Consider the following 22,072-nt stretch of genomic DNA (forward strand, 5'->3'; position numbering starts at 1 on the left):
TTATTTGTCAAAAGGACGTACAAGGTAGCAGGTATTGGTATAAAAATAAACAATAGTAAAGTAGGTGCAGGCAGGTACTGGTAAAGTACAGGTACAAAGTAGGTACTCCTAAGAGGTCGGTAATGGGTGTGCATAAGTGCACCAGCGTGCCTCCGGTCCCTGTCCTAATGTTCCCTCATATCAGTACCTATCTCATATACAGTATATAAACATTATATCTATGTATACAGTATTACCAATAAGTACTTGACTGACTGACTCACTGACTGACTGACTCACTGACTGACTCACTGACTCACTGATTGACTCACTGACTGGATGGATGGATGGATGGATGGATGGATGGATGGATGGATGGATGGATGACTAACTAAATAAGAAAGAAGGAAGGAAGGAAGACCATAGGACAGTAAAGACAGGGACAGTAGACACAATGGTGTGATGATGATGATGATGATGATGATGATGATGATGATAACGATAACAATAATAATAATAATAATAATAATAATAATTTATTAGATTTGTATGCTGCCCCTCCCCAAAGACTCGGGGCAGCTGACAACAATAATAAAAACAATATTATAGTAGAACAAATCTAATATTAAAAAAGCATATAAAACCCTATCATATTTTAAAAACCAAACAACACATTCATACCAAACATAACACAAAATATAAAAAAGCCTGGGGGAAAGGTGTCTCAACTCCCCCATGCCTGGGGGTATAAGTGAGTCTTGAGTAGTTTAGGAAAGACAGGGAGGGTGGGGGCAGTTCTAATCTCCAGGGGAAGTTGATTCCAGAGGGCCGGGGCCGCCACAGAGAAGGCTCTTCCCCTGGGGCCCGCCAAACAACATTGTACACGCCCCTTAGTAAAACTAAAAAGTAAAAACTTTCTTGTTTCTACTTTTTGAAGATGTTTCACTTATCATGCAAGAAACTTTTTCAGCTCTGACAGAATAATGGGGAAATGGAAGAATAGATTGAGAGTCTCTACGGACTTTTAGCTTTACAATTTGGAATGGGAACCCTTTGAATGTTGTGGGAGTAGGAATGGATTTGGGGGGGGGGATGGCAAACTACAGGAACCAGGCGGATTGCTCAGGTGACCCTGAGGATACAGATAAAACCTTCAAGAGCTTCAACGCCCCTCTAAAACAGTGGGTTTAGTGAAGGACTTTCTGTACTTTAGCCAAATGGGTCGCTGAAACACAGCCTTTAAATTCAGTACAGTCATCAGCTCTAAGAAAGGCTGACGGTTTATTGGGAAGTTGTGCAAGGAGATTACTGGTTGAGCATTTAATATGGTTAGGTATTTACTTTATCCTGTTTGAGGGAAGAGCAGTATAAACTTATTCACAGGGATTTTATGCCCTGGTTCACACTTGGTCCTATTTCTTTAAAAAGTAGAATGGGACAGAGTTGTACAGTTGGGAATTAACATAGAAACATAGAAGATTGACGGCAGAAAAAGACCTCATGGTCCATCTAGTCTGCCCTTAAACTTTTTACTGTATTTGATCTTAGGATGGATATACAGGCATGTTTAAATTCAGTTACTGTGGATTTACCAACCACGTCTGCTGGAAGTTTGTTCCAAGGATCTACTACTCTTTCAGTAAAATAATATTTTCTCATGTTGCTTTTGATCTTTCCCCCAACTAACTTCAGATAGTCTCCCCTTGATCTTGTGTTCACTTTCCTATTAAAAACCCTTCACTTTCCTATTAAAAACCCTTCAAATTAAGGAGTTTAATTTGTAGTCTTAAACCCACTTTCAGTGTAAGCAAAGATAGTTTTTGAATTGGCAAAAGCTGTGTGCTTTTATGTTCAGACATGATAGTTTAATGCTGGTTTATCAAATAATCCACAATTAGCTGAGTTGATAAAATGTACCAAGCTATAAGTTACAAAAGTCTTTGATATTTTCTTGGCAAGGTTTTTCAAGGTCACCCAAATGAATTTGTATCTAAGGTAGCACTAGAACTCACAGAGTTTCTAGCCTGATGGACTACACAAAAATGGCTCTCAACTGTTTATTATTTCACTTTCTTCGAGACCTCACCTTTTCCCTACCTTTTCCTTCAACCCTTCCCAGCCTGATCCTGTCCAAGTGTCACAAAGGTCCAGAGAAAGGGAGACCTTGTTGATATAATGTCCAGGTCATGTAAAGACTTGCTGTGTTGCTCAAATCCACCAGCTGAGACATAATATGATGGGCAAAACAAGAGTGAGGAAAATCATAATGATCATATAGAATTAGTGTTTCCCAACCTCAACAACTTTAAGAGGTATAGACATCAGCTACCAGAATTCCTCGCTATGTATCAAGGTTATCTTAAAATTGCTGAAGTTGAGAAACACTGATATAGACGGTGGGAATTCTAGCCAAAATAATTAGTGCAATAAACTTTGGTTGGTTGGTTTTCTTGTGCAAAACACACAATTTCATAAGTCAAGTATAACCAGTAGCAGGTTGCTACCAGTACGGTAAAGGACGCAGCACTGGTCGCGATCGCTGTGGTGCACGCAGTTTCAGTTATCTTGTGTGTGAATGCACATGTGTCCCAGTGTGGTTTTGCTTCTGTGCATGCACAGGAAGCAAAATCTTGCAAGGGGATGCGCACATGTGAAATTTTGGTGATTTTTTTTTTTGCTTCTGTGCATGGGATGTCCATGTGCATGCACAAGATAACTGAAGTTGCACATGCAGCGCATTGGTAGCAGGGGTAATAGGAATCCGCCCATGATATAACCTAGAACAGTGATGGCAAACCTATGGCACGGGTGCCACAGGTGGCACGCAGAGCCATATCTGTTGGCACATTAACTGTTGCCCAAACTCAGCTCTAATGTGCATGTGGGTGCCAGCCAGCTGATTTTTAGCTTGCACTGAGACTCTTGGAGGACATTTTTGGCTTCCAGAGAGCCTCCGGGGAGATGGAGGAGGACATTTTTACCCTCCCTTGGCTCCTGGGAAGCCTTTGTAGCCTGGGCAAGGCGAAACACGAGCCTACTGGGCCCACCAGAAGTTGAGAAACAGGCCATTTCTGGCCTCCAGAGGACTCCAGGGGGTGGAAGAAGCTGTTTTCGCCCTCCCCAGAGATTGAATCATAGGTGTGGTTACTCACACATGCACAATAGCACGCGCGCATGCTCTTCCGGCATCTCAGGGGAAAAAGATTCACCATTGACCTAGAATATTTCATGAGTAGTAGGAAAATATAGTTAGAATCAAATTTGTTGTCCAGGCATATCTTATTGTATAGATATACTTGTATAAATATTGCCAAAATTATGGCAGGAATATAGATTGGATTGGATTAGATTAGATTAGATTAGATTAGATGACTAGACTAGACTAGACTAGACTAGACTAGACTAGACTAGACTAGACTAGACTAAACTAGACTAGACTAGACTAGATTAGATTAGATGACTAGGCTAGGCTAGGCTAGGCTAGGCTAGACTAGACTAGACTAGACTAGATTAGATTAGATTAGATTAGATGACTAGACTAGACTAGACTAGACTAGACTAGACTAGATTAGATTAGATTACTAGAGTTGGAAGGGGTCTTGGAAGTTGGAAGGTAAGCCATGATTAAATGTAGTTTCAAAAAGATTCCATGTATTACAGGTAGTCCTCAACTTGCAACAGTTCGTTTAGTGACCTTTCAAAGTTACAACGGCACTGAAAAAAGTGACATGATCATTTTTCACACTTAATGACCATTGCAGCATCTCCATGGTCACATGATCAAAAATAAGATGATTGGCAACTGGTTCATATTTATGATGATTGCAGTGTCCCAAAGTCACGTGGTCCCCTTTTACAGCCTTCTGACAAGCAAAGTCGATGGGGAAACGAGATTTACTTAACAACCATGTTACTAATGTAGCAATCTTAATGAGTCATTTAACAACTGTGGCAAGAAGGGTCATAAAATGGGGCAAAGCTCACTTAACAAATGTCTCACTTAGCAGCAGAAATTTTGGGCTCAATTGTAGTAATAAGATGAGGACTATCTGTGTTAGAGCTACACTCCTACCTGTGCCATTGCCTAGAAGATGGGATGTATATTGGGATGAATATTGGGATGAAGAATCAATGTCATAAAAGTTTTGTAAAAGTTATGTATGAAACAGTAAACCAAAATTAAATCTGTAAACCAATAAACCAAATGTATTCAATCTGGCACTAGCCAAAACAGGAAAACTACATGACAATTACATACACATCCAAGGATAAATTCTCGCCCTAGTAGAAAAGCTATTGCACGACGCCTATAAATACGTTTTTGCTAAATTTGTTGTATGTCTCATTGATTTTTCCATTCTAGGGCTGTCTCACATTTCCTATCCTGGAAGTGACATTTCAAAAGCCAAAATTGTAATTAAGCAAAATTCCTAGACTGTTATCCTTTCTGCTTTCTAATAGTCTCTAATTCTAATTAGCAGAATATTTTACGTATATCTATTTATTTACTGAATTTATACTTTGCTTTTGTATCTTTGCGATTCCAAAGTAGCTGACAATAGAATTATGTAATTAAAAATTACATAATTAAAAAAAAAGTTTAATGACCTTTGATACAGCACTTTAGGAACATCCAACTTCGTTTGCAATTAACTTTTGAGGCTTTCCCTCCTAATGGAAGATGTCAATGATGTTTTTCTGCACAACTATCAGGTCAGCAGTCTTTCCCATGATTTTGATTCCTACTGAACCAAACTAAGAGGCCATTTAAAGGCTCAGGAACCCTTTGCAGGTATTATGATTTAATTACCTGATTAGAGTAGACACTTTGAGCCTGGAATATTGCACCTTTTCACAATATTCTAATTTTCTGAGATTGTGTATTTGGGATTTTCATGAGCTGTACCCCATAATCATCACAATTATGACAAACCAAAGTTTGAACCATCTTGCTTTGCATGTAATGAGTCTTTCTCATCTATTAGTTTCACCTTTTAAGTTGCATTACTGAAATAAATGAACTTTTGCACGATATTCTAATTTTTCGAGTTTCACCTGTACATGCATTGTTTGTCTTTATGATAATGGAAGATTCCTTAGATGTGAATTAAGTTGGTTATGGAATGAGGCTACTGAACCATTAACAAAATAGCTGGCTTCATACAACAGGTTAAACTCCATGAAGCGGATGAGTTCCAACATTTTTTACTACCATCCTATGGGAGTGGCTTGATGGTCATGTGACTGGACAGGAGTGGCTTCGTGGTTATGTGACTGGGTAGTTTTGCATGGAGGACAGGGAGTCCCCTGCTGCTGCTCCTCCACACAACCTGCTCCTTTACACCGTGAACTGGGAGGAAGTCACCCCTGCCATAAAAACTATCCAAAGTTAACATTAACACCAGTTTAACATATTGTGTGAATGTATTGGCTATGGCTTTATTTGGTTTTAAATTACATTGAACACGATGATTTGTTCTATTCCAATATTCCGTTTTCTGGAATCCATGATACACCAATCCATAGCTAACCTTATATGTTATTTGGGCTGAGCCATCGCTATTTTATTTTTCTGTTTCCATCCCATTCTGCTCCTTCTAAATGCAAATTTACAATCTTGTGACATAAAATAAGACATATACTTTAATCTGAAATATTTTGAATTAAAGTACTCATCAATGTACTTCTTTAGTTGTAAGGTTCTAACTGGCCTTATAAATGGCAAGTATCCATCACCGTCACATCTCATATAATGCCACCAGCTTGCAGTGTCCCAGAAATATTTACCTTCGAAGAACCTTTTCAGTTTTTGCATAGAATCAGCAGGAATTCTCTGCCCTTGGAGGTGTGACCTGCCTTGTCAGCAGTTCACCAATTACGGATAACATAGAGTCAATTTTTCACTCCAATCCTTTTGACAGATAACCTCTCACTGATTTTGAATGGGTGCAGTTTACCATTTTAATATCTTGCTTTATATGTCCATATTTTTAAACCTTTGTAGATTGCTCTGTAATTCACCAATTAGGAATATATGAGGGCCCAGATTGTTGGGGGCAATATGCTGACTCTGTAAACCATTTAGACAGGACTGTGAAGTGGTATATAAGTCTGAGTGCTATTGCTATACTGAAACTAATAAGATGGGTTTGGATTCTGCCAACTGCTCTTTCCAGCTGGCCAAATAATAATAATAATAAATAATAATAACAGAGTTGGAAGGGACCTTGGAGGTCTTCTAGTCCAACCCTCTGCTTAGGCACGAAACCCTACACTATTTCAGACAGATGGTTATCCAACATCTTCTTAAAAACTTCCAGTGTTGGAGCATTCACAACTTCTGGAGGCAAGCTGTTCCATTGATTACCTGTTCTAACTATCAGGAAATTTCTCCTTAGTTCTAAGTTACTTCTCTCCTTGTTTAGTTTCCACCCATTGCCTCAGGTGCTTTGGAGAATAGGTTGACTCCCTCTTCATTGTGGCAGCCCTTGAGATATTGGAACACTGCTATCATGTCCACCCTGATCCTTCTTTTCATTAAACTAGACATACTCAGTTCTTGCAACCGTTCTTCATATATTTTAGCCTCCAATCCCCTAATCATCTTTGTTGCTCTCAACATCCTTTTTTGCATTGTGGTGACCAAAACTGAATGCAATGTTCCAGGTGTGGCCTTACCAAGCCCTTATAAAGTGGTGTTAACACTTCACATGATCTTAATTCTATCCCTCTGTTGATGCAGTTTAGAACTGTGTTGGCTTTTCTGGCAGCTGCTGCACACTGCTGGCTCATATTTAAATGGTTGTCCACTAGGACTCCAAGATCCCTCTCACAATTACTACTAAATAAAGAAGAGTTTAAAATTCAACACTCTGCCTTCCGATGGAAAGCAATTCCTCCCCATTTTCCTTGCAAGAGGGACCTGTATTACATGAGCTCAAGAGAACATTCAGTCTATGTTTAATCTATCTATATCAGGATTAAGGATTAGCTTTGTTATTTTGATTTTGGCTTGATCTGGACTGTATGTCAACTGAAAAACCCAGCAATTAAATATATGCCATATATCTTTCTGGTTACATATCTGAATCCTTAGTAAACTAGAATGCAATTTGCAAATATTATTTGGTGACGTATTGCAAATATATTGCGAATTCTGATGTCCCATGGATTTTTGCATAGACGTTCCTTCCCTTTCTTCGTTGGCAGAGAGCTAGTTCATGAATATGTAGGAACTCATTAAAGCAGGGACAGCACAGTTCAGTGAACAAAAGATGGCCCATTTATTTAGTGGGATAATTATGCATTACATCATAATTTTAATTGGACATAATGATGTAAGTAATCATATATAAGCTCCTAATTTAATTTATTCTGTTCTGGAGTGTCTTAATTTCCAACCATTCAAGCCGAATTATATCAAACATGTACAAGCATATGACTGCCTCTCAGAACAATTCATCTAGGATTGTCTAGAGATGTAAAGACTAGAATGGAAGAGGTTTTAACATGGTAATTATTTCAGAGGTTTCATAAACACATGGTTCTGGAATTGAGAATTAGTCAATATACTTTACTTAAAACCAGTGATTGCAACACAAGAATTCCTAACATTCCGCCTTTAAATCATTGAGCACATCTATTGTCTTCACCATCTAGAAATAATCATTCAACCTCAAAATTTTATAACAGTTTCAGTTCCGTTTAGAAATAGCCAACCTTTACAGCAGGCAGATGTAAGTATACAATCATGTTTAACACAAACTTCACCAGCATTTCAAAACCATTTGGAATATAACACAATACATTTTTTTTTGTGGTTGATTAGTTAAGGAAACATTCATGCAAAGGGAAACATTCAGAGATTACAAAAGTCACAAAACATCAGGATTTAAAGTATTTTGAACAAAGGATCCGATGAATTAATCCTTTAACAGTCAAACCAAAAGGTTTGAAACGCAAGATCCAAAACTAGTGAGGTGCACTTGGCATTTATTCAGAGATAGGGTACACAAAGCCATACCCGTGAATAAATTTTTAAAAGCTAGACTATTTTTATTTCTCCCCCTCACCAAACTCACATAGCTGGTTAGCAGAATTATTCCACTTGTATCAAACACTTGTGACGAATTTCAAAACAGTTTTAATGAAGTAAGTTTTAATAAAACAAATTATGCTGCAAAATATAAAAATTGCCACTGCTGATTTTTCTAGTGCATAATAGTGGAAAGGAAAGGAGTCCCTGCGAACTTTACTCTGTTAGACATAGCAACTATACGGGTTGGTGCTCAATTCCATTTCAAGGGCTGTTGACCTGGTGCTGTCCAAAGACATTTCTGTGGCCATGTGGCCCGCATGATGTCACAGAGCCTTATTTCCTTCCCATCAAAGTGGTACCTATTTATCTACTCACATTTGCATGCTTTTGAACTGCTAGGTAGGCAGGAGCTAGGCGAAGATGGGAGCTCACCCCATTGCACGATGTTCGGGTCCTGAACTTGGGCTGTTGGGTTTCCAGCCGACAAGCCCAGTGCCCAACTGCTGAGCCATCGCACCACCCCATAATAATGAGCAGCAGATATATTTTCATGTAAAGATGCTATCTTAAAACAAGGCCCCTATACATCCAGAGTCTTATAGCAAATTAACATAACAATCACAGTAATATACATCTCCCCCCCCCACACACACACTTTTCTATGTTGTCAGTTATCACAATGCTGCCTTCAAATTTAATAGAGACAATTTTCAAGAGCTGTATAAGGGAAGTTAAAATAGATGGAAGTCTTAGGTAATATGGCTCTTGATAAAGTTATACTGGCCTTGCATTTCTAATATGCAGGAACAGGGAAAGAGGAAATCTCCATGAAATAAAAATCCTCTAGCTTTATTATAGATTATTGAAAAGGGTACATGAAATTATGTCATGCAAGCGTTTTATTATATTGCATATTCAGATGCATTCTGCCCTGAGGCCAATGCAATTCATTGCTTTTTTAAAAATTTTATACACAGGATTATTCAAATAATAATAATAATAATGCAAAATACCAGAAATTTTCTGAATACTCTGTCTCATGTAGCTTTAACAGATAGAAAACTGGAGAAAAGGCAGAAGAACAAAACATTTTTAAGTTTTAAGACCAGATATAAGGAAGGAAATCACTGTGCTTTTAATTTAGCATCTCAGCACTTGGAACATTAAAACAAATATTCCATAAAGAAGGAAAAATAATTTAAAATGGAATAGCTGTACAAATCATGAAATAAAAGAACCAATTTCAGAATCATATGTACCTTTGTTAGAGATTAGATAACAACTTGAGGCTTTATTGGTTTTACTGATAAAAGGACAATATTAGACCCTAACAATAAAATAGTCACTTTTCTCCAGTTGTGCAGATAGGCTGAGTCCTATGTTATTACAATCCCAGTAAAATTCAATTAAGCAAAACAAAAATTGGGTAGAGTATAATCATGGTTAGAAAATATCCTCTTTTGGACTTTTTCATTACTTCCAAAGAATGAATAACTATGTTTTGTTTTACTAAAAGGCCTTCTGAATACCATTATTTTCTTTGTAATGTTCTGTCATTTTTCTCATTTAGTTTGAGAAATTTCTAGATCTTGAGTTTTGAGCAATTCATCTCTTGACATAGTAGTAAAAATCTGGATGTTTCATTTTTTTTTAAATACACAAATACACCATTGCTACAGACAGGAAAAAAAGTGAAGCTGTACAAAAATCCATATTTTACTCATGAATGATTCCATGACCAGCTAAGCCAATTAAATGTGTGCACATAGGTGCAAAATACATAGGAGATTCTCTCTCCTCATCACTCTTCGTATTGTGAATGCATTGTATATATTCTTTCTCATCTGTTTTTAGATTTAAATATGCTTGTCTGTGTCTGGACTAGACCCATAATTTTGATATTTGAATGTTTAAAATTATCCACCAAAATTTAAAAAATAAAGGCTTGGGAGATTATAATGTATAGTCGAGTATTTCATGAAGATAATAGAGGTGGTATTTCCAGCTATGAAGTATAACCTATATTTTAAAAAGAACCTGAAATTTTAACACAATTACTCAGGTATGAACCCACAATCTGTACAGCGGTAAGTGAAATTTATGACCAAGCAATTCCATTTTTTTTTTAACTTTGCAGCACAGCTTTTCCCGAAGTCAGCATTTCATAGAACTGCAGCCTGAAATCATTAATATATTTTTTTTGCAAAATTAGTACCAAAAATGGCAAGAATGAGATTTGCCACTGTAGCATAGCATATGTTGTAAGACCTATATAGTCGCAGCTCAGTTAGACAGAAGTTTGATCTAACAGATATTCTGAGGTATACATTAGGTCAGTTGAAACCATGTGTTAATAGAATACAAATCAAAGTGAAGGTATGACCCAATCATTTCTAAGCACTTTTAAGGCCTTTTGATTTCACTGGCTAAGAAATCATGTGCTTCTCTCTTGCAAAACAATATGCATATATTAATTTGCATTATCCACAAGCAAAACTACTATGAAACTCTTTTCACTGTTCAGTAAAATTAGCTGCAACTTCTGCTCCTAGATGGAGATCCCACCAGTTCAAAAACAACATTATTGAGTTTAGGATGACTGTTAAAGTGAGATGAATGGTTGAAGTTCCTGGCAGTCTTGAGGAACACTTAATTTAGGCAGAAACTTCAGCTTTATGGATAACAGTCAATGTAACCCAAGATAAAGTTGGTAAGAGCAACCCTAAGAGCTGCTGAAATATTCCTTTGCTAGATATGAATATGAAGTGAAGCACTGAAATAGTCAGTATAGCACAAGGCAAGCAACATGGAAACACATTAAACGAGAGACATTAGCTCCTACAGTTCTAGCAACAGAGCTATATATGATTTGGACTGTCACGTACAGGTCATTTAAACTCAATGTATTTCCATCTAGTCAAGTCCCTACCATACTAATTGTCACTTGGACAATTTCAAGTTTGTGGATTTCATTGGTAACTTAAACCACCGTCTCTTGGCAAAACATCAACTGCTCCAGATTACATCAATTGCTGATTAGGCTTGTCCTGTTTTTAGCACCTTGTTTTTTAATGATATTTATTATTAGGCACAAAGATGACCTCTTAAACTTCATGCTTTCCTTGGCTGAAGATCCCCCATTACCTTCTTCCCTTTTTTGGTATTTATTCTAAGGAGCATTTTCTTTAATATTTGGGGGGGGGGGTGTTTGATGTCAAGTTATTCCAGCTGATCTGATATCTTTCAGAATGGATAATTTCCCCGGATACCTTACCATTTCTGTCTTGTAATTCATATTACCACTGCAGAGATGGAACCAAGGGCCCTGGAGCTACTCAGGTCTTTCTTATTAAAATGTATTAAGGCTACCTGACTCAGTATAATAATTCCACTAACAGGAGAAATTGATTAACAGTATAACTGAGAGACCCAGCAGAAAGACCAATATAATAATAACTTGAAATCTTGCAAGTAAGCCATCTTGCTTCTGAGATTGTGCAAAATAATGTAATTATCCTTCATTTTTCCTTCATACCCAGCATTTCTCAAATTTATTGGGAAAATTCTTGAATGAAGAATGCCAAGCAATGCAGGAAAAACCTGTGTACCCTGACCTGAGTTATTTGTTATGGAATGGGCTAGAATAAAAACTGCTGACTGTTTAGACATTCCCTTAAAGCAAGAATCTAAACCTATATTCTTCAATGCAAGATCCCACTTCTTTTGCTTAATTCTCCACTAAATGCACTAATTTTGACCATCTGACATCCCACTACCACTTGGTTCTACCAAAGGAAGGCCCTAGACTGATAATACTGGATTTGGGAGTAAAGTGAAATGTATCCTGCATTTTTCAATTATCATAAAATACAGTAAGTTTACTTCAAGTTCATTTGATTTTTTTTTTTTGTCTGGATACCAAACAGTAAAACTGAAAAAAGCACCAAGTCATTAACTTGCCCAGGAAAAAAAGGAAAAGATCCTTAAAACAAAATGATACCCTGAAACACAAAAATAAGCACAAGAAAACAGTTATGCATATATTATTCAATAAAATCCCCTTTCAGGCTTAATCAGGTTGAAGGTATAAAGGAACCAGCAGCTAATACAATATTATATAAAACAACTGTGTAAACAATACCAGGGCAGCAGAGTTCTGTAGTACCAGTCAGAAGACATGGTTCAGAGAAAATTAGGCATGCCAGAATTCTCTTGAAATCAATGCAATTTAAGTGCTTCGTTGTGTGCCTATTTATCTGAATGCAATTTTGGCACACCCAACTTCCTCTGCAATCCCCCCCCCCCCAAAGTACACATTCATTTCAATGTATCTTCTACAATGTTGTGCAATAAAACAAACAAAAATGCCAGGCTGCATTTTACCCAAGGCGAGCTATCTCCAAATAAAATATACATACATTTTTAAATTTAAAAAACAATAAATCCTAACTGAATTTAAAAAAACAAACAAAACAAATCTCAATGTAAGTTATCTCTGCTATTAATTTTAAAAAAATGGAACAATCCATTCACGCATCATATCTATTGTAATAACCATACTTTTTGGTGCAATTATGTCAGGAAAAAATATATAAAATGCCATTTAAACCACAGAAAGAAATATGGAGTCAGTAGCTTGAGCTGAATGGGCAAAATAAGATTGGTAGCGTACTTTCTTTGCTTTGCTTCGGTAGGAGTCTAGGTTCCCGGCACATTAGTAGTCCTAGCCAAACAACTGGAAGGAACAAGTCTGACTTCCATGGTGTAGTTTTGATCAGATGATGTACACAGAGGAACCTTGGAAGATTTTTCAGCAGTCTGGGCACTGTGCTTTAAAGCGTTTCCACATGCCTTCTTTTGTTAAGACCGTAGATGGTGTCTGGACTCAGCAGCAACAAGGTAGTCATGCTTGATACAAACTGTTCCTCTGCTGTAAGAACTCCAGTTCAGTACATGTGGTGAGATTTCCCCCAAATTCTTAGGTTGCATTTGAAGCACGATGTTAAGGAGGAGGCTTAAGTAGACAGCTGACAGGAGGGGTATTTTGAGAGCTGGAATGTGGCTGTTCTTCTGGAAGAGCTACATCAGGACTGGAATGAGAAAGTAGCTATTTAAAATACATATCAAAATAAGAAAGGTGCAAAAAAGACATCTTTTTTCATGGAGACAGGTGATGCTCTGCACCTTCCTGGTATTTAAATTATTCTGCATATACATACTTATAATTCTTAAGTTATGTGGAAGTCATCATATATGGACATAAAAGACAAATATCAAGATATCAGTGCCGTATTTGCAATGAAACCAGAAAAAATATATGTTATAAACTTAATTTAAACCAGTGGTTCTTAATCTTTCTAATGCCGTGACCCAACAGTTCCTCATGTTGTGGTGACCCCAAACCATAAGTCTAGTGCAAATTCTCCCAACAGAGCTTTAAGCTGATTGGCAGGAAGGTCAGAGGGACAATTCCCCTGATTGGTTGGATTGTAAAAATACGTTACAAGGCACCAGAATAGAAGAAGCTTTAGTACCTAACACCGTGGGAAATTTGTCTTTTCCCATGGTCTTTCGTGACTCCTGTGAAATGGTTGTTCAACCACCAAAGGGATCCCGACCCCCAGATTGAGAACCACTACTTTAAACCATCTTGGGATAGATGGGAAGAATGACTTAACCCAGGACTGCCAAACTGGCTCAATGCGTTATGTGCAGGCCACATCCACCCTAGCTCCGTGAGTGGGAAAAACTGCAAAACATCACATGACAGCAATGTGATACATCAGGTTTGACACCTGTGACTTAACCCAAACATTCAAAATTAGTTGTTTGTAAGTATTTTATTGCTGCTGCTGTTTTAAGAATTCCAAGGAGTATCAACAATTTTGAAATCTATTATTAATATATTGCAATCAAGTATCATTTGCCAAAAATTATGACGTAGCAATAACTTTATTTGAAACATCTGTTGACATAGATTTTGGCTATAAATCTTCAAACCCTGCTCTATCCTAAAAGATTTAGCGTGTTCTTCACTAAAAAATAAAGCTGTAACATTTTTATTTTTAGAGGCAATTATAACACTTTAAATTAGATGTTAAAGGTATAAAGCTGCATGGAAATGAAATGTCTGCTTTAGATCTGTATGTTATACTTTTATGCATTTTAATTTATTTGCATTATTTTGGATTTATTTGGCACAGCTTTTCAGAAATACATTTATGGGTGCAGTGATATCTTCTGGGAGCAATTAAGTCACACATTAATTTTGTTCTGTGAAACCCATTGATTTCTAAGCCTAATTTTATTTGTAATTCTGAACTGTGTATCAATGAATTAGAAATTAGCAGGATTGCAGGAATAGATAATTTATTACTACAAAACTATTGTCACTATAAAGTTGAAATGAAACAACTTCTCAATGATCTGACAAACTCTCTTTTATTTTCAACAAGCATTTTGCCACCAGGGTTTCTATTTAGAGCATTTTTGGAGGGTAGACTGTATGTCTGAGTTTAAAAATTATTTTCTTTTTTTATTACATAAACCCCCTTCCCATTCTTTTTCAATGATTAGCCCACCACTGGAGGATGGGAATAGATTGCTGCTATTCAGTAGCTAATATCAGTAGGGAACTAGCAGTCTGGAGCAACCTCCTACTGACTTAATATTTTTCAAGCACAAACATAACAATTAGCAGAGCTAAAATTATCATGCCATAAAGTTGCAAATTTAAAGGAATAGAGAAAACAAAAAACAAAAAAATGCATTAGTGTAACAGTTTGCTTTTGTCCAAATGATGAAAGTATGATCTAATGGCACTTTAAAAATCAAACAGATGAAATTAAAAATTTAGGATAGTTATCAAGAACAACATAACCAATTAACAATTTTACAGTGCAAAATAAAACTCTTTTCAAAATGCATCTTCCAATTTTTCTTCGACGTACATTTTTGTCGTACAACAAGCATGTGCTGTGCAGAAATATAGTTTTCTCAAATACAGATATACTGTACAATGTTGAAGGATGGAATTACAGTGATGAAATGTTTGCTAATTGAACAACTGAAAGAATCTCTGCTCATTCCTTAAATGATTCCTTAAAAAAAATTCATTTGAAGGAACATAATCTTCTCTCAATAGGTCATATCATATCCAAGATAGGCTAAAGAACCTGTTTTGTAGCTCCTTAAAGTATTTTGAACAAATAATCTTGAAATAATGAACATGACAGCTAAAAAGCCATATACAACCAGGCACCATATAAATACAATGTGCAGAACAGCCCATTGCACACATTCTGGAAAGAGTGGTTTTCTGAAACTAGGCTCCATCATGAGCCTAAAGCTTGGAAGAATAAACGGTTGGTCTGGTATAAGGGTGGGTTTCTCTTACCTTCCCTACCAGTTTGGAAATATATGTATGCATCACGTCGGAAGTGTTTGCTATACTCACGTGCATGCCACATCCAGGTACTGACCCTCTATGCATGCGCAGAAGTCTTTGCATATGCATAGAGAGTAATTTGCAACCACTTTCAAGCAATGGCAACTAGGGAACCGGTTTAGGGCGTGGCAGTTCCAGTTTGGCGCCCATGGGCAAATTTCCACCACCAGTTCGTGCAAAACGGTCCGAACTGGTAGCAACCCACCACTGGTCTGGTGATTGACTCAAATTGATCCTATATAATAGCTAAGGTTCTGGAAGATCCTATATAGCAGCTCAGATTCTGGAATGCAATCTAATAGGTCTTCTGCAGATATAAATATAATGCATTTGCCAAGCAATAGGATGTCTTACAATCCACTGTTTTGAAATTCTCAAATGAGACTGCAATTCAGAATCATACCGGGAGTTTTATCAGTTAGATAAATAGCCATGTAAATTTGTTTAATAAATAAGTACAGTGCATTTTTGAAACAGCAGTGTATTGCCCAGGTTTGGAGCAATAAACATCCTGCGCATTCATGCAAAATTGCAGGAAATAGCTCATGCTAGAAAGTCATATTTCAAAGCAAAATAATCATTTGATGTATTCTAGAATTTTACACATATAAGACGAAATCAGGTTAAGGACAGATCATAATGGAGAAAATCTAATTATGTGGTCTTCAAGAGTCAACAAAAACTTAATGGGATATAATCAATCAATTCATTTATGGCATGATGTATAACAATGGAAATAGTTAAAGCACAGAAATAGTTAAAGTTACTATGCATAAAGTATCTCCTATCCCATAATTAAACAAGAACATTGCACAAAACAATCTGACTCACTACAAAAGATAAGGAAAGGAATGCATTAGTTCAATTCCCTTCAAGGATTATGATGGAACCACTTTATCTTAGGAAAGAATCAAGTATTTCTAAACAAGATTATGTAGAGAGCGTACATAAAATATATCATTTTCACTGCATCTTTGAAAACAAGTTCATAAAAGCGAGTAAGCAATAAAATGTTTAACTAGTACTGTACCCTGAAGTTGCACCTAATTGTATCGTTTATTTACAAAATTAGAAGAAACATAAACTGGCCAGGGAGAGAATATACATTTTATAGTATTTCTCAACCAATGCATTCCAAATGTATTGAATGTCAACTTCCATACTTTCTAGGTAAAAATTAGTATGGTGTTAAGAAATAAATACAAGAGAGTAGATAACAATAGATTGAAGACTGCTGTGTAGCTCATCTAAACATCATATTCTTATTTTTACTTTTAATATTTGAATTAATACAAATAAAGATAGCGGAATTTTTAGAATACAAAATTTGTAGGTTTTTTTATTAGCTAATCAGGTAGCTGGAAATAGAGAAGAGCGATACTAATTTCCCATTCTGACATAATGATTTTTTAAATTTTTAATTTAATCCTGCTCTGGAATACTATCCCTTTTCAAGCTTTAGTTTGAATTTATTCAGTGAAGAAAAACCCACCATCGTTCTGTCACTGGTTCCATATTATTAGTTTCTTCCACCCACCCCTTAATTTTCAGGTGGAATTCATTTTTCTATAATACCACTGTTCCATGTTTGAGTATGTGGCATGAAGCAAGCAGTTCTAGCCTGGTGTTCATTTCCTTGGGTACCACTGTAATTCTCCTAGCAAGCTGTGCTAAACAAAATGAGTTTGTTGTGACTGCAATGTTTCATTTATGTGTGAGAGAGAGGGAGGGAAAGAGGGATGCGGGAGAGAAAGAATGAAAGAGACAGAGAGAGAGAGAGAGAGAGAGAGAGAGAGATTTATGATTTGTTAGCAGAACATTTAACAAATTAATTATTTTTGCTTATAGAAGTAAATATTTGTGACTCAGGGTAGCCCTGTGGAATCTTGGGTGCGCTCTCAGCTCGATGGTTTTCTTGGAGACATTTCATTACCAAACTAGGTAATATCATCAGTGCATTATTTTTAATTTAATTGTTATAATATATATATATAAAGCAGTGAGGGTTATGGGTCAAATAGGACAGTGTCTATTGTCTCATTTTCCTGCATGATCTAAAATAAAGATTGCAGAGGGTTTTTTTATGGAATGAGGTTTATTTCTTAAGATTAATTATGGATGGAAGCCTATGGACTGGACTTTGCCTTCTTCTCTTTTGGTCTGTTTCAACAGGAGCAAATCATTTTAACTTCTGTTATCATACAAAGGGCTGCATATGACAAGTAGGTGCACCCATGCTCCTTTCAAGCCAACCATTCCAGTTATGTCTGGCAGGTAAATTACAGAACTCTCTGTGAATTTTAAGGAGCTCTGTCTTTTGCATCTATTAGCAAAAAGGATATTACCCAAAAATTATTCAGCCCAGACATTATTTCAGATGTAGGCCAAATGTGAATTCATTATACCAGACAGTAGCTAAATCAGGGGTTTCCAAACTTGGCAACTTTGAGACTTGTGGACTTCAATTCCCAAAATTCCTAAGTCACAAGGCTTAAAGTACACAAATCTTAAAAATTGCCAAGTTTGGAGACCCCTGAACTAAATAGGGCCTGATAGTACAAGTGGCTTGAAGCGCAATTAATTACTTATTATAGAAACACAATACACTAGATCAGTGATTTTCAACCTTTTTTGAGCCGCGGCACATTTTTTACATTTACAAAATCCTGGGGCACACCACCAACCAAAATGACACCCTAACACACTCTCCTCACTTTTTCCATCCCTGTCTCCTCCCCACCCTTGTGTGTGTGTGTGTGTGTGTATACACTCTTGAACCATTTCCAAAAACAGGTGAGGGCTGGGGGTTTTTCTCTCTTATTCTTTGGGTGCTTTTTATCATATGCTTTAAATCAAGAGTCACTTCTCTCTCTTTTGTTTCTCTTTCCTCTCATTCTCTGTCTCAATCATTTTCTCATTTCTCTTTTTTCCTCCCCTTTTTGCTCATTTATCTCTCTTTCTCTCTCTCTCTTGCTTTCTTTCTCTTTCTCTTTTCTTTCTCTCTTGCTTTCTCTCTCTCTCTCACTCTCTTTCTCTTGCTTTCTTTCTCTCTCTTTCTCTCTCTCTTTCTCACTCTCACTCTCTCAGCAAAAAGTTGCGAGACCGGAACCTGAGCTTCCTTCTTCGTGGCACACCTGACCATGTCTCGCGGCACACTAGTGTGCCATGGCACACTGGTTGAAAAACACTGCACTAGATCACTGATAGTGAACCTATGGCACATGTGCCACAGGTGACACACAGAGCCATATCTATAGGTATGTGAGGCATTGCCCTATGTCAGCTCCAGCGTACATATGTGTTCATTTCTAGTGATTTAGCAGTACAGGTAGCCCCTGACTTACAATCACAATTCAGCCCAAATTTTCTGTGAGACTTCTGTTAAGTGAGTTTTGTCATTTTTTACAGCCTTTTCTGCCACAGTTGTTAAGTGAATCATTGCAGTTGATAACTTAGTACCCCGGTTGTTAAGTGAATCTGGCTTCCCCATTGACTTTGCTTGTCAGAAGAAGAGAAAAAGGGATCATGTCACCTTGATAGGAATCTTGTACTTTCTGTAGAACTGCTAGAGAAACCCTGCAAAACTTTGGAAAGATCATTTTGCAGCTATTTTCTTCCCCATCAGCAATTCAAGGCTACTCATTTTTTTTTGCCCCTCAACTCAGCTCAGCTGCAGATTCACCGCAGATGCTATTTAAATAGCTTCTTAAATTAAACATATATTTAATGATCCAATCCAGTGTTTCTCAACTTTGACCAGGTTCGGATCTGTAGACTTCAACTCCCAGAATTCTCCAGGCAGACTTGCTGTGGAATTCTGGGAATTGAAGTCCACATATCTGAAAATGGTAAAGGTTGAGAAGCATGGATCTAATGCCTGTAGATTCCTATTTGCTTACTTAGCTGTGCTTGTTTCTTTAAATACATGCACACACTTTTGCCTAGGATTTACAGGTAGTCCTCAACTTGCAACCATTCATCTAGCGACCACAGTCGCAGAATTCCAGGGTCATGTGATCACCATTTGAGACATCCCCAGTTGGCTATTGAGAAGCAAAGTTCTTGGGGGAATCCAGATTCACTTAAAGACTATGTGATTTATTTAACAGTTCAAAGTGTTGGTAATGACCTATAAAACCCTATATGGCATCGGACCAGAATACCTGCGGGAACGCCTTCTGCCGCACGAATCCCAGCGGCCTATTAGGTCCCACAGAGTTGGCCTTCTCCGGGTCCTGTCAACTAAACAATGTCGGCTGGCGGGACCCAGGGGAAGAGCCTTCTCTGTGGAGGCCCTGGCCCTCTGGGATCAACTCCCCCCGGAGATTCAAATTGCCCCCATCCTCCCCGTCTTCCACGAGATGTTAAAGAGTCACCTATGCCGCAGGCATGGGGGAAGTAATTCCTCCCTCTCTTCTGACTATGAGAATGGTATGACTGTGTCGTATTGATTGTTTTTAATATTAAGGGGGTTTTAATTCTACGTTTTATGAATTGGATTTGTATCACCGTTACTGTATTTGTTGTTGTTGTGAGTCACCCCAAGTCTTCGGAGAGGGGCAGCATACAAATCTAATAAGTTATTATCATTATCATTAATTATTATTATTATTATTAGTATTAGTATTAGTATTAGTATTATCTGCAGTGATTCCTTCCACAAGTGTGGCAAAATAGCTCATCAAATAAGGTGCAACTCACTCAACAATCACCTTGCTTAATAACAAGAAATTCTGGTCCCAACCTGGTCATAAGTGAAGACTACCTATTATTTGTTTGCTACCCACACATTTGTAGACTTAACATCTTTGGATTTGATTGTCTGCATGAGATTGCTATAGTAGTACAGGCAAATCTACAGGAGAAATGGCTTAGGTCCTGCAATTTTATCTATTGTCCAATGCAATAGTGGGTTCTAAAACCCATCAATACCAGTTCATTTGTGCATAATGCTTCTGCACATGCACAGAACCTTCACCTTCTGCAGAAGTGTCTCGGGCGGATGCGTGAAGCATCCCCAGTGGGTGGGCAGAGCCCATCATCACCACCGCTACCGGTTCACCGAACCAGAAGCAACCCACCACTGACCCAGTGGTCCTTTTTCCTGTAAATAGGACATATTAGTACATATTGTTGCATCATTCCTGCAGTCCAGCAGGCACAATTAACTGTTTGGTTATGGTAGCACAGGTAATCTTTTCACATCAGTTACAAAAGTTTAAATTTGGTTCCTTTTAATTTGTTTGTTTGCTTGTTTTAAAGGCAGATAAGGATCTGCCAGAACTCATTACCGGACTCCATAGTGTCATCCCCCAACCCTCAACACTTTACCCTTAGATTATCTACCGTTGACCTATCCAGATTCCTAAGGTCAGTAAGGGGTGAGTACAAGTGCACTAGAATGCCTTCCGTCCCCTGTCCTATTGCTCTCCTATACCTATATCTCCTATACCTTCTTCTATTCCTATATCTCTTCTTCTATTCTTTCATTGATACGTTCTATTACTGTATCTTTTTTTCTATTCTTTCTTAGATATATTTTACTATGATTATCTCCTCTATAACCTTCATCATGTATTTTACTGTGTATATAGACATACAGTATACCCACTAAAACCCTCATTGTGTATTGGACAAAATAAATAAATAAATAAATAAACAAACTGTTGTGGTTCAGTCTGGGACCCCTCCGGGAATGGCTGACCTTCTGTCGGTTTCCAGCTCAGAGGGAGAGGCTGAGGAACAGGAGGTGCAGACTGACGAGGAATCCCAGGCTGAAGAAGAAGGACAGCCAGAGTCCCACCAGGGGGAGCTCTCCCCAGCAAGCAGCCTGGATTCCTTAGGGGAAAATGCTCAAGACATCATAGATATGCGACAAAGGAGAGCTAATCAGAGACGGACTCAATTGGCTAAGTATTTCCAGCATTAGAGGTCACAGCTGGGTTTGGGTGTGGTGCTCTTGGGAAAGGATAAAAGGCGGACCCACCCTTCCTGGCTTGTGGAGTTTTATCTTGGAGATTCGTGAGACCTGTCTGTGAACTTTGGTGGCTTACAATCCTGGTTTGTGCCTTGGACTATTGAAACCTTAGGGGGGTGTGCCAGCAAGAAGCTTGTGGTATTGACTGGACATCAGGACCCTGCTGTAACGTATTATAGCCTGTCTGTTGTGAAGACAGGTTTTCCTTTGTGCTTATTTTTTCCAGCTATAAAATACTTTTGGCTTTTACCAGAGTGTCTGGCTGTTTTTTCAGTTGGTGTTGAGGTTTGGGAAAACCCAGACAGAACACAAACAAACAAACAAACAAACAAACAAACATAGCAGCCAGTTGGAAGACAGAGTGGAAATTAGGGTTGGTGATGACAGATATAAAGGAAGTGGGGTGATGAGAATCTGACTGTAGCATGCAAAGGAAGTCAAAAGGTGAAGAAAAGAGATTTAGCAGCACATTACCTGACAGTCTGACCGCATTGCCTCCTGGTTAGTTGTGAGCCGTGTGGCGGTAGTGAGGCAGCAGGCTGCTGACAATCTACAAGAGACTGATAAATTAGGCATATATACAAAGAGATGACACAAAAGGTTAGTAAGTAATAAACACACAAGGCAGGTG

General features: G+C 37.7%; 1 protein-coding gene across 2 annotated transcripts in view; it reads right to left on the reverse strand.

Moving 5' to 3' along the window:
- Positions 1-10,211: 10,211 nt before the first annotated feature.
- The window catches only part of BICD1 (BICD cargo adaptor 1), a 121,239-nt gene continuing 109,378 nt past the window's right edge, over positions 10,212-22,072 (reverse strand). Inside the window, exons 10-11 of one of the 2 annotated variants that reach the window (XM_070756428.1) lie at positions 21,916-21,991; positions 10,212-13,107 (exon numbers count right to left, since the gene is read on the reverse strand). In XM_070756428.1, coding sequence (XP_070612529.1) covers positions 13,020-13,107; positions 21,916-21,991 — 164 coding nt within the window. In that variant the 3' untranslated portion in view covers positions 10,212-13,019. The remainder of the gene's footprint in view (positions 13,108-21,915; positions 21,992-22,072) is intronic. The other variant, XM_070756429.1, reaches the window with a different exon arrangement.

Source organism: Erythrolamprus reginae, chromosome 6, assembly GCF_031021105.1.
Source record: "Erythrolamprus reginae isolate rEryReg1 chromosome 6, rEryReg1.hap1, whole genome shotgun sequence".
Classification (NCBI taxonomy): domain Eukaryota; kingdom Metazoa; phylum Chordata; class Lepidosauria; order Squamata; family Dipsadidae; genus Erythrolamprus; species Erythrolamprus reginae.